This window comes from Chaetodon trifascialis, chromosome 18, assembly GCF_039877785.1.
Source record: "Chaetodon trifascialis isolate fChaTrf1 chromosome 18, fChaTrf1.hap1, whole genome shotgun sequence".
In the NCBI taxonomy this organism is placed as follows: domain Eukaryota; kingdom Metazoa; phylum Chordata; class Actinopteri; order Chaetodontiformes; family Chaetodontidae; genus Chaetodon; species Chaetodon trifascialis.
The window spans coordinates 17,468,368-17,481,234 of NC_092073.1; the positions used below are offsets into that span (position 1 = coordinate 17,468,368).

A 12,867-nucleotide genomic window follows, 5' to 3' on the forward strand; every position below is an offset into this window, starting at 1 on the left:
CGACATTTTTGTTTTAGGTCAACCGTTACAATTCAAAAAAAAAAAAAAAAAAAAAAAAAAAAAAAAAAAAAAAAGGACTCGCACGAGCTGGTGTCCTCGCGGTTTACGTAATCAAAACTCAATTTAAGCTAGCAGCCACCAATCGGCGCGACGAAGCAGCAGGTTCAGGGCAGGTGAGCTAAAGTTGAATCTTTAGCATGCTAACTTTCTTGAACTGTAACGGGGCTGTGACATGAAAAATGTCGGCGTTATTTAAATTTAATTAACTTACTAGTAATCTCGGATGTTCCAGCGAGTCCATGTGTTTGTCCAGAGGTGTTTCGGCTCTTGTTTTAGGGGTGGTATTGACGACCATTACACCATTTGATAAGAGCAAATACTCAACAAAACCTCTTGGCTCGGACTGACGCCCCAGCTGCGTCCAAGATGAAAGCTGAAGCGCATTTTTAGCCAGTCGCCGGTCCGCGTTTGGAGAAGTGAAGCGGGGCTGCGGCTGAGCTGGCACCGCCAATCTTCAAGTTTGAGGCAGGGGAGTGAAAGGAGGAGCTTGAGCGGAAGAGGTTTGTGAAGCAGTTTACCTCTAGTTCAGATGATGATGATGATTGAATTCTCGGATATTATAGCCTTAAGCATCACAGATCCTCCTCATCAGTGCCCTCCTACCTGCAGCGGCTGAGAGCTCTCCAGCTCCACGTGCCCCCATCCAACGCCAACACTTCTGCCTCCCCACAGTGCACAAGGATGGAGATGAATAACAGCGTTCAAGATGAAAATCTGTCTGAAAATAAAGTGTTTTACAGCCTTTTTGCCTTCGAGTGACAACACATTCGCAGTGGTTGAATGTAACTAAGTACATTTACAAAAGTACTGCACTTAAAATGTGAGGTACTTGTACTTCAGTCTGTTCACTTCATGTCACTTTCTACTTCTACTACACTACGTCAGGGGGAACTATTGTAGTTTTTACAGATTGATAGAAAAATATTTTGATGATCATTGAAGTAATTTTTTTCAGCAAAAAATTTCATGTCTCCAGCTTCACATATGTGAGGATTAGCTGAATTTCGTTTGAAGGATTTTGATCATTTAAAGTTTCTTTTTTTGGGATTTTGTACTGCTGGTTGGCTCCACCTTAACAAACTACATCAGCCACAAACTACACCTGCTTTAAATTAATCTAATCATATAATATATACTGTAATACTGTAATAATGTAACAGTCCCAGGGCACACCAGTGCAGGACTTTGACTCATAACAGAGTATGTTTACAGTGTGACATTAGTACTTCAGCATCTGGATACTTCCTCCACCTCTGCAAATTATGTTTCAAGGATTTTCTGGAATCCATTAATTTGGATGAACTGACTGAACTGTATTCATTTACAAATTGAGAGTGGGTGGAGAACTGATTTGTGAAACGAACCTAATTAAGTTTTTTGCCATTTAAGGAAGATTTTAAGACTTAAAAGGAGGCTGTTGCCAAATTATTATTATTTGTGACTGATTGCAGACCATTGGCTACAAGGCAGAAGAATACAATAGGGGGACAGTTAGATGGTCACTGCTGTCTATACTGGCCATGATCTTTTATTTATTTATTTTTGACATTTCACAGTAGGGAAAATTTTTACTTAGAAACTCAAAAATGAAACCGTTTTTTACGCCAGTAACACTTCTGCTTTTCTGACAGAATCAAGACAAAAGCAGCAAATCTTCACATGTGAGGACCTGGAGGGGATGGAAAGGTATTTCATGTTTTTGCCTTTCATTCAGTTAAAAAGATCTACACAGCTAGGAACAGCCACGTGGATATTTGCAAGCTGTACACAGTAGAATATCCACTGATTTTAGGCCATTCAAGCCCTGTACAGTGCACCTCTTCCTCAGACCAGTTTTAACTACAGTGCTGTAAAGTTTTGTTGTTCATTATTGCCCTCTAGTGGATTTGTGTGTATTAGCATTTTAAAGGGCCACTCCATTGATTTCACTCATCAAAGTCAGTTTACTATTCAGCACCACTCTGAAAACAGTTTAAAAAAAAAAAAAATCAACCCAGATGGTGTCATAGCAATATCATAAGGGTTATTTTAGCTTAGAGGAAATCTTTAATAGAAAGCCAGTGTTACAGACTGCATAGGTTTGAAAATAGGGGCATTTAGTAGGTATGGAGGGTCTTGTGTTGCAGTATGTGAAATGTTGGATCCAGTGCAACTAAACTGTGGGAGTATCCCTTTAAACTAGAGACTTAATGACACAAGAATTCCTGCTGAGCTGCAGTTTTTAGTACAGATAATAAACTCACCTAAAGTTGTTTTCCTTGTATTTTTACACTTTTACATATAGAAAATACAAATACAACTGAAAGAAGTTCCTAGTATCTGTGATTTGATCCCATGTGGTTTTGTGTAATAACAATAACAGGTGCAAAGGATTATTTTCAGTCAGACGGCCCTTCAGTCCTTTCAAATCAAAAGAAAAACACTTTTATATTTCCTGCTTTGTCTCTTAGCTTATGCCATTGTTTCCGTGTGTTCTGCCGCCCTGAATGGCCCCGGAGCTGAACTCTTCTTCTGGCAGGTCTCTGATGAGCAAGCGAGGATACTCCGTGTTCACACCAGCGTGGTCCAGATAAAGAGCCCTTCCTTCCTCCATCCTGGCAGCAGTTGCCTTGAAAAGATGCACACATGCCAAAAAAATGCCTCTTTGGTGCAAAAGAGCAGATACACACACACAAACCAGTAGGCCTGAGGCTTTCCTGGAAATGCCAAAGGGGTTGGCATTTCTAAAAAAACAGCAAAAACGCTCGAACAAGAGAAAACGCGATGGACTTCCTGCTATTGTTGGAACATTACTTGGAAAGCCACAATAAACAGTGTCAGCTTTTTTTTTTTTTTTTTTTGACGTGATAGCCAAATAATCTCATGACACCGTCAATATAACTGACTTTGCACTTTGATAGTGAGCTCAGAATGGCCAATTAACATAATCGCCATGCAACTAATCCCCAGCACAAATAAGGCAAGTGCTCGACAGCTGTTTGCTCAGACTTTACAGAAGCATGTTGATGCTGAGAGCACCAGAATTGAATCACAGCAAGCTGATTAAAAAGAAGGAAAAAACAATCTTCCCTTAAGCCCACTCATTCTTTCAATATCACAAATCCAATTTTATGTACAAATAAGTTGATTTACTGTGTTTCCTTTATCTCATTGTAATGAATTCATCACATTCTCCTCTTCCTCCACCTCTTTCTGCAGGCCCACTCTGGCCAGGAAAGAGCGTGTGTGCTGTGTGGGCTGGATCGCTCCGGAGTTTCTGTCTTGTACAGCGAGCGTTAGTCATCCAGGTTGGTGGATGAAGAGAACAAGTAGCCCAGGTGGGTGGAAGTGCCCTCATATTGGATCACAGAGAGGCCTCAAAAACAAAGAACAATGCCTCTGAGATGAGATGCTGGAGGAGAGCATGTTTCTCCAAACAAGGCTTCAAAAATAAATGTGTTTTAGAGCAGCTTATGCCTTACAAAGAGGTATTAGTCCTCTCTTTGCACTTAATGTAATAATTTCTCATTAAGCCAATCAGGTTTTGTATATTTTTAGGTTGAATTCAAGGTAATGCTCTATTTTAAAGATCTGTAATTTCTAACAATTTCCGAGGATGATTCCTGGAAAGCACATTGTGATTTGTTGCATAGGGGGTCTAATGAAAGACAGTGTAAAGAGGAACAGTTAATAAGTGCATGTTTTTAAAATGTCTCCTTTATCAGTCCTCTCAATTTGTGGAAGGGAAATACTGAATCACGAGAGTGTGCATTTAATTGGAGTTCACTAATTGTAAGAATATTAAAAAAAACACTGTCTCTAGTGTCCTTGTAATTGGGCCAAATTTCAGCGTTTTTTCAGGGAACTTCTTGGAAATTACACAGCTGTAAAAGACATTGTGACCCAGTTCAGAGTATAAAACCATATGAACTATAGATGACTTTTTAAATTACACAGACCCCTTTCTGTTTAAAGACACTAACTTAAATACATATAAATCAAAAACAAGTAGATTTACAAGGCTTTATATTTTGATGATGAGAAATTACTTCAAAATCAAATTATTTGAGTGTTTGAGTCAACATAAATATTTCATGGAAATACAGAAAAACAGAAATGCACAATTGTACCTGATGTTTCCAAATACGGTCACTGGAGTTTTAACTATTTAGTGTCCAGATACAGTCACCCAGACATACCTAACATACAAAAAAAAATCACAAAGTATAAAAAAAGAGAGGATTCATATCGCTATAATGAACATTGCTTATCCAGTGCAGAGACTACAACATCATAAATACTGACTCGCTGGCCGATAACGACTTGTTAAAACATCCTGATTGCGCACACTAGCGCTCGTATGCGTACAGAGCAGAAGAAAATTTGAAAGTAGCACTAGAAAACAAGTCAACCTTTGTTTCAGCTCGACCCCATGTGAAGAGGTACGTCACGTGCGCTGCATTCAGAATTTCAGCTCGTGTTCAAAGAGCGCGAGGAGCAGGAGGCAGGCCCAGCCCATCAGCAGACCGAGGTTCTGCAGGAGGAACATGAGGCACGGCCGGTCGGTCTTCACGCGATTCATCTCTGGAAGCTGAGGAAAGGGAAGAATCGAAGAGCAGCACTAAATTACTAATAGCTTTGCTGAAAATATTGGTTAGAAAGGTACCTTTTTAAATTTATTTCAGCCAAATTTCTATGCAGACATTTCAACCATTTAACTCTTGAGCTTTTTGTGGGCTTTTTTGCAATATATACTATCCATCCATCCATTGTCTATACCCGACCATCCCTTTTCGGGGTTGCCAGGGGGCTGGAGCCTATCCCAGCTGTCGGTGGGCAAGAGGCAGGGTACACCCTGAACCAGTCGCCAGTCGATCGCAGGGCAACATATACAAACAGACAAACCATTCATGCTCACACTCACACCTAAGGACAATTTCAGAGTCACCAATTAACCTAATGAGCATGTTTTTGGTCTGTGGGAAGAAGCCGGAGTGCCCGGAGAGAACCTACACATGCACAGGAAGAACATGCAAGCTTCACACAGAGGGGCCCTGCCTGACCCGGGGATTGAACCGGCGACCCTCTTGCTGTGAGGCACGCACAATCTATCCATGTACCTTTCGAAACTGTACAAGTAACTCCTGCAGTACAAGTACACCTCAGGAATCACTGCTGTTGTGAGTTTTCACGTCAGCTGGACGCTGGATGTGGGATGATTTTATGTTTCCATGGTCAATGACAGAATGTGTAGCAGTGTTTCAATGGCATGCCTCACTGGGGTGGTCTAATAGTTTTTGTCAAAAAAGATCTCATGGGCTTCATTGAAATTAAGAGACTTTACTAAGGCTCTCTTACCATTTCTACCAGTGACAAATAGAGGAAAATCCCAGCTGTAACAGCAAAGATCCACTGCTGCACTTCCATCTCTGAGGAGACAAACAGCCCGATGTAGAGGCCCATGAAGGCTGTCAGAGCACTGAGCAAGTTCATTAGCACAGCAGTCTTCACTGAGAGTCCGGAGCTGAGCAGCACTGCAAAGTCCCCTTTGAGACGGAAAGCAGAAGAAAGATAAGTTGTCAGTCACGTAGAGTGTTTCCGGGCCAAAAAAGAAAGGGTTCCCAAAGTAAGCACCGTGACCTCTCACCCATCTCGTGCGGAATCTCGTGGCACAGGATGGCCACGGTGGTCGCCATGCCGGTCTCGGCTGAAGAGGAGAAGGCCGCCCCGACAACCAGGCCATCGGCAAAGTTATGAAGGCTGTCTCCCACGATTACCATCACAGCCAGCAGGGGAACCCCTTGTCCTGGGAACACAAAGGGAGCCTGTGTCGCTACAGCTCATCCTCAGACCGTGACAATTAATCTGTCATGCCAGGCAACTAATTACAAAGTACATCACATTCAGCTGCGCTGTGCAGCTCATAGCGACAGAGCTTACTCTGATGTGAAGGCCTCCTTGTGTCTGTGTGTTCAGGAGATACTTCTGTACACTCCAGATCATCCACTGGTCCCTGCAGGATGCACATAATTATTCACAGCACAGTTTTATGAAATTTCTTAACCTTTGATTCTAATCTGAGAAATTAAGAATGATCAAATGAGAGGAGCTGAGACAAATTCATCAAAACAGGATATTTTTATGTAACGTGAGTGGTTGGAAAATTGGTCCCACTCTGTAGTTTTGCAAAAAAAAAAAGAGGCCTTCCACGTGACTGGCCTGTCTCTGCGTCCGAAATGTCCTCGTTTTGATGTATTCATCTGTACGTGATTCAACAGAAGCATGAAGTGCATTCTGAATGATTCAATACTTCTCATTCTCCAACATCCTACATGCTCTGTTCCTTCACTCCCTCCTACACCACTCTTCATCGCCTGTTATATAAGAGCAGCGCAGCAAAATTGATTTAAGTGAATTTCAGTCAGTTCTTTAAAATGTGAATATGGATTCAATGGATTCATACTTTCTTTGATCCACAGTATGTGTGCTAAGAGATTCTTAGATAGATGGGTTGATTAATTCTTGCCATTGTCACAGCTGCTTTATGTTGTTGTGCATGTGTGCAAATAAAGAAACTGTACAAAACTGTGCTGTAATTGACTGGTTGCCCTCCTGTCAGCAGTCCCCTCCAGCAGAACTCCACTGTTTATAACAAGTGCATGAGTGCTTTCTTGACGCGTGGGCGAAGGAGTTGTGAGGGAGTGAAGCATCAGCGGGGAGACTAAACCATATTGACTTTAATAACTCCACAGTGGAACAGCACATACACACAATATTTACCCAGTGTGTTGACCTATCTGCTACCACAGCTGCTTCTCATGTTATGAGATTATTAAAAGAAAAATTCACATACTTGTCTTTTAAAGAAAAATAAACACAAATAGGATTACAAATTAATGTGATGCTGAACTCTGCTGAGCTATTTATTGTCATAATTAATTACTGGTTACAATAAGCCAACTTCAACCAGTCTAACTTACTGTAATATGTGGCTAAATGCAATGGATAAATGGTTGAATTCAGTAGTGCTGTGTCAATTCAACTTGAGCAAACACTACTACTAAACTACAGTTGCAGGGTTTCTACATCTTGTATGCAAAATATCTATGACAATATCTTTTTTTTAGATAATTAGGAGTATTCAAACTCTTTGGAAAGTAATGGGCGGTGTCATTGAGGGTTACTTGGGTGAGGGCTGTGGGGGTAAATCAGACCAAAAAGGGTGGAAACCACTACTGTAGAAGCATGATGCCATAAATCTTTTAAATCTTCATATGTAGCACTGTTTTAATATATTGCTGTTTAAGTTCCAGGAACTGCCTTGTCATGGTCCCTGTGTCTCCACTATCATTATCAAGTAAATAGCAGGGGTGATGACTGGAATCAGGTTTTCCTGCCAAGAACACTAATAAAAAACACAATAGTTCAGTCTGGGGTGTTGTGAGACTCACCAGCTGTATGGTGGAGATGGACTTTCCCCTCTGTGACTGACCATTGCAGTTGAGCTCCAGAGGAAGGTCACTAGAATGACCCTGCAGACAAAAGAAAGTCATGAGACCAGCTTTGCAAAAGTTCAGACTTGGCACAAACTTGCTTGTCCATGGAAACTGTAAAAGTTCAGCCTCTGGCTAGATAAAGAAAATCAGCTCCAGCTTCAGCACCTTCCCCTTGACACACTATGGTTTGAGTATTTTGCTTCTGTATCTGTCTCATTAAATTGATAAGGGCTACAAAAAAAGTGCACTCTCACATGGCCATGAGAAGGAACCAGAAAGGAGAAGATTCTTTCAATGAGGAAAAAGCCGTAGATCCCCGCGATCATGCCCAGAATCCTCCACAGATAGTCCTTTTTTTCTGTATAGTGTTTGTCATCGTGACTGTGTGTGTCATCATGGAGGCCAAGGATCTCCAAAGGAGACAAAGAGGGAGACAATTAGACATTCACTCCAGTCAAAACAGAGTTTTATACATGTGTGGCGCTTGACTCACTGTTACAGAGGATGGTGCAGTGGCTCTGTGTCCTATACCTGTGGTATGAGGTGCAGGAGTGCATCCCCTGAGAGGGTTCCCACTGCCAGGCCCACAAACAGCTGCAGGATGAGAGAGTACGTTTCCTGGCAGGAGTTGAAGAAGATCAGGCAGATACCGAGCATGGAGCCCACCGTGATGAGCAGGACAGCAGCCGTGCTGTAGCCATACTCTGCAGGGAGGAGAGAATTTTTTATTCTCTGCCCAGATGTTAAGATTATTCATTCAAAAAAGCCACTTGCAGCTCTCATTAGGCATCACCTGCGCTTATCCATTTATGTGTTTTATAATGTTTGAAAATTAAACCTACTAAAAGAAAAAGAACTTGACTTCATAGCCAATTTGATCGTTTAGTGAAACAAAGTCACAAATCAAGAACAAATTGTACAACGTATTTATCGGTGACTGTAAAATGTCTTACTCTCGAGAGCAGTGGGCAAAGATCCTTTTCGTTTTTGCTCTGCAGACTCGCATGCATTGCCTAGCAACTGCTGAATGATGGCGGGGCAAATTTGTCTGAAGTGCTCCTTGGAAATTGGCAAATGAGGATTCAGAGCAAAAATATCCACCAGCTGATTGGCTGAAAAACACACCTGAGTAGATTCAAAAGGAAACACAAATTTGTGGATGAGTTGGAGGCTCGTCACATCAAGCCTCACAGCACCTGCATGCGTGTTTTCGTGCTTCTTAAGTCAAACGTTTGCCTCAGCCTCACCTGTGCCCAGTCTCGGCTTATTCCTCCAGTTTCAGGGTTGCATCCATCCAGCGGACGCCCAGCCCCTTTCTGTGAACTTCCTGTGACGCTCCGTCTCTTCCTGTCGTGAGTGTGTGCTGCTCCGTCCTGTCCTACTCCCAGCTGATGAAGCAGCTCCTCCAAGTCTGAGCAAAGAATCATGATATGCATCATTATAAAGCACAGCAGGTCAGATTCAACCAAATGAATCCGTCTGATTGGCGGAAATACAACTTCATGCAGAAAAGAAATGCAGTCAAAACAAGTAACAGCTGAGATGACTGATCGTTAATGGTTGTAACCAGCATAAACGTTCAGCACCACACTGAGATTTTGGACTGAACCTGCAGGGGGCTTGTATTCAATAGTGAATTTGACCATTTTCATATAAAAGATGACTGTATTTAATTTTTAGCAGCATGGAAAAGCAGCTGAAACAGTATTTAGACCATCTCTCTTTTAAAAACCCAGACTAATGAAAATCTTTCAGGAGGGTAAGTGGCTCTTTCATGCATGATGACTCATTCCTCCTATTCAGTGGCAGCGAGAGGAAACCCTTGAAATGAGAATAAACTTGAAGCTGCAGTAGGCAGCTCGAACATATTCAACGCAAAAACCTTCCCCCTCTCTCTCATTGCCTCTTGTCACTCTGCTAAACCCCTCCCACCAAACCCACAAGTTTGAACAGCAAGAGAAAGAGTCTTTCCACGCTCTCCACAGGGTGAGCCTCGCCATGACCCATCTTCTCAAAGACATCCCTCCAGTGCATCACAGCCCGAGGGCAGGGCGCCCCAGGCTTCAGAGGTAGTAAAGTGTTATCTTATTTTATCTTCAGCACTGAGGGGCGAGAAATAGCAGAGGGCACACCAACTTTTAATAACACGCAAAAGGAAAATGAAAGCCATTGCGCCAATAAAAATGGCTTCTCTGAATCGACCTGTGATTGGTCAAAGTTTCCTGTCATGGGCTGCATTTTCCAAAGCCTGAAAACAGCCGAGAAGAGCTGCAGACGTCCCCATCATCAATACTTTAAATAAAATCAAATGTCAGTCTGTTTAAATGTGCTTAACAAACCAACCGTGCTCATGGACTTACCCATTATCTGCAGGTTACTTGTGCGATTCAGGGATTGGAAGATAAAGTCTGTAAAGAATGCAGGAGACGGGAGGTTCCGCTGTCTGAAACAGTGGCCCTGCAGGATATGGCTGATGATGGCTGCAGCCAGTTTGGGCACAGAAGGCTGGCCAGCACCTGGATTTTCTTGCTCGTTAACATCCTTAAGGAGGCCGATGGCATCCATACACTATGGGATCAAAGATGAAATGATTATATTTGGATGTGCAACTATATTTACAGGATAGATGTCTCAGATTTTTTTACCTGCAAATCTGATGAGCTATCTAGGTTGGAGGAGTGGTAGTGCTGGTTGATGAGCTGCAGAATACTTTCTGTTTCACTGGATGATAAGAAGCGGCTGTCCTCAGCTGGGTGTAGATTGGTGAGGGCCAAAAGGTAGAACTGAAAGTTCCCAAATGAGGAGGAGGAGGAAAGGGAGGAAGGAGAGGCAGCATTTGATACACACAGGTCCTGCAAGTTAATTATGTAGTACAGCAGAACAGTGGAGATCCGCTGGTAGTCCTCCTCCGTGAGGTAAGCCTTCCCATCGTCCTCGAGCACAGAGAGAGCTACATCTGGTGTCAAGCACTGCAGCAAGAACAGGGATATACAAGAAAAAAGAGGCAGATTTAAGGACAGAAAGTCACAAAATATCAGGTCATGTGAGTAATGACTGTAGGTTTACATGCCAGCATGTGATGCAAGAGAGCCCGCTTGACAAAAGGCCTGTTTTCTCTCTGAATATACTGTACTATGCTTCTCAGAAAAGCTTTGTGCTGCTGTTTGTGTCTTGCCGGGGGGAATACAAGCCCAATTAGATCCACTCACAAAAATACAGAAGCTTAGGAGAGTGCGCGAGGCACCGTTCCTTGTGAGAGAAAGCAGACTTTTCAGCACACAGTGAGGAAAAGTAGAAAGTTGCTCTTAATTTTTGAATCTCACTTTTGAGGCTCGACACACACATAATCCTATTGTCAGCCCGCCCGCACAAACATGTGAAGTACCTCTAACTCCACTCTATGGAGTTTATGATGTCAAACTGAAGGATGTCTAAAGCCACTCAGCATGAATGCCCCATAGAGGTCAAGGACTTAAGCCTCCACATTCACTCACATTCCAGCCACAACAAGTACATTTGTTGGAATAGGCAGGCAGGAATGGGACGAGTGCATAAAATGTAATTTGCATATAGATGTAAAAGTACCTCAGTTTATCATGCAGGGACACTTACATGGTTACATTAAGACAGGTTTCGTCCTTACCTTGTCACAGACGTCCTGAGAGGTGCCAGTCTGCTCTGCACAGTGCACCGCCTGGAGGAGCTTGGTGATTAGGATACCTGTGTGGTTCTTTTGTAGTTGTGGCTTGCCGTTGGTACCCAGGGGCAGATCCAAGGCCCTGAGAGCCTCCTGCAGGTACCCCGGTTCCTGTCCTTTCACCTCCAGCACCCTCCCCAGCAGACAAAGACACAGCAGCAGCAGCAAAGTGGGAGCACTGCTCCTGAAGTGCATGTTCCTATCAAGGCTGTCCAACTCCCTCAAGCTCCCAGGACTGGCTTAGGGCTTGAGACAACAAGGAGGTGACGGATAGAAAACACAAAGAAGCCAATTCAGAGAGAAGTTTGTTTCAAGGTAAGAGAAGAGAGAATGAAGAGCTTTTAGAAAAGAAGAGCTGTGGGAGGTGTGAATAATAGGTACGTCTGATCTGGTGGAAGACAGGAGGGCTTGGTGGGTACCCCTCAGCTAAACCAGTCCTCACAGTGCCAAACGGTCAGCCAAAGCCTGGGCCCCTCAGTCCACAACAAAAGGATTAGTGCAGGCAAGTGAGAGAGCACAGGGGCAGGGAGAAGGGGGCATGAAGGGGGAGACGGTACAGAAAATAATTAGTATTGAGGAAAACTAGGGAGAAGCTATAATTAACACAACGTGGAGGCTCACACAGACAGATCCACATCTAAAAGAAAGGAGTGTTTATAAAGTGCTGGTCAAATCGCACAGAGGTCACTGGAAATGCTGCATCTCTTCTGTTTGTAGCTCAATTTAAGAAAGTCTGAATGTGTTCAAAACTGTCAGTTTTCATAATGGTATAAATATCGAACCAGCTGCCTTATTTAGCAGCATCAATTGTTCAAGAACAAGACAGGCGCTGGTATGAGTGAGTGCATGCAGTGCGCTGACTACGAGCCCCAGAGCTGCCCCATACATAAAGCACCGGGGACGTTCAAATCAAAGGGTTTCTTATGCTGAATGATCTCTGAGTCATCGCAGATCAAACACACAATGCAAAACACGCCAAGCTTTTTCGCAACACTTCCCAGCATCCTCCTACACTGTGCACCCTGCAGGTCAAACCGAGCGAGCAATAAGAGGACAAAAGCTGCAGTAATACCTCAGATAGAACAGAAGAAGAAGCTTAACGGTTGAACCGGGCCTACCGTTCTCCCCTCTGCTCCTCTCAGCCGCTGAAACTAGGTTTGTTTTCCTCCTCCGGTTGGATAAACAGAGGGTCCGGTGTTTGTTTGGGGAGAATTCTTGGGCATTGGTGCTGCTGGTAAAACCCTCTTATGAGAAGTAAGAGTTGAGTAAGCTCCTGAGGATTAGCTGCGACTGCCTTAAAGGGCTGTGGTTGCCATGGAGAATGCTGCCTCATTTTCAATATTAGGTGATGGGGGTGGCCAGCTACTAGTAGGGGTGATTGAATGCCTGGTGCCTGACAGAGTAATATTTTTAAAGGTTAAAAATCTGTGGTAATTATTACATGCCAGTGTGTCAAATGACAGTTTATAGGTCATGCTGTTATTCCAATCAAAGCTGGTCTGCGCCTGTATATCCACTGCAGACTTGCAGGAGGCACAGCAAAATACAAACAAACATTAGTCGTGTACAGTTTGTAATCAAAAGTGAATTAAAGGTTTCCACAGAGTTGTTCAAGAAGGCAGGAATCAAACATCG

The 12,867-nt window shown here is 43.1% G+C and overlaps 2 protein-coding genes across 10 annotated transcripts in view; both read right to left on the reverse strand.

Moving 5' to 3' along the window:
* cacnb2a (calcium channel, voltage-dependent, beta 2a) overlaps positions 1-583 on the reverse strand; it is a 61,891-nt gene extending 61,308 nt beyond the window's left edge. For both annotated transcript variants that reach the window (XM_070986483.1, XM_070986481.1), the window contains exon 1: positions 272-583. In XM_070986483.1, the coding sequence (XP_070842584.1) occupies positions 272-355 (84 nt within the window). In that variant the 5' untranslated portion in view covers positions 356-583. The remainder of the gene's footprint in view (positions 1-271) is intronic.
* A 1,475-nt stretch (positions 584-2,058) lies between these two features.
* Positions 2,059-12,558, reverse strand: LOC139347053 (zinc transporter ZIP12-like). Of its 8 annotated transcripts, XR_011603300.1 has the most exons (15): positions 11,614-12,521; positions 11,179-11,478; positions 10,181-10,504; positions 9,896-10,103; positions 8,783-8,946; positions 8,489-8,660; positions 8,067-8,239; positions 7,790-7,945; positions 7,491-7,571; positions 5,980-6,052; positions 5,687-5,845; positions 5,398-5,585; positions 4,452-4,630; positions 4,170-4,238; positions 2,059-2,668 (listed from the first exon to the last, which is right to left on the reverse strand). XR_011603300.1 is itself a non-coding variant. In XM_070986490.1 (14 exons), the coding sequence occupies exons 3-14, from the start codon at positions 11,425-11,427 to the stop codon at positions 4,502-4,504; spliced, it is 2,076 nt and encodes a 691-aa protein (XP_070842591.1). In that variant the 5' UTR covers positions 11,428-11,478; positions 11,614-11,697; positions 12,351-12,558; the 3' UTR covers positions 4,049-4,501. The 8 variants fall into 8 exon arrangements, 5 of the variants coding, with proteins under 5 accessions (XP_070842591.1, XP_070842593.1, XP_070842590.1 ...); XR_011603298.1 differs by having other exon boundaries at positions 4,170-4,630; XR_011603299.1 differs by lacking the exon at positions 2,059-2,668 and having other exon boundaries at positions 4,049-4,238.
* Positions 12,559-12,867: the final 309 nt, after the last annotated feature.

Bases quoted from the DNA above. Each gene is read 5' to 3' on its own strand.
- LOC139347053 (XM_070986490.1), bottom strand. From the start codon at position 11,427: ATGCACTTCAGGAGCAGTGCTCCCACTTTGCTGCTGCTGCTGTGTCTT. The intron at 8,947-9,895 runs GTAAGTCCATGA...TTCTTTGCTCAG, and splicing joins AAGTAACCTGCAGATAATGG to ACTTGGAGGAGCTGCTTCAT. The intron at 6,053-7,490 runs GTGAGTCTCACA...TGCATCCTGCAG, and splicing joins CCATCTCCACCATACAGCTG to GGACCAGTGGATGATCTGGA.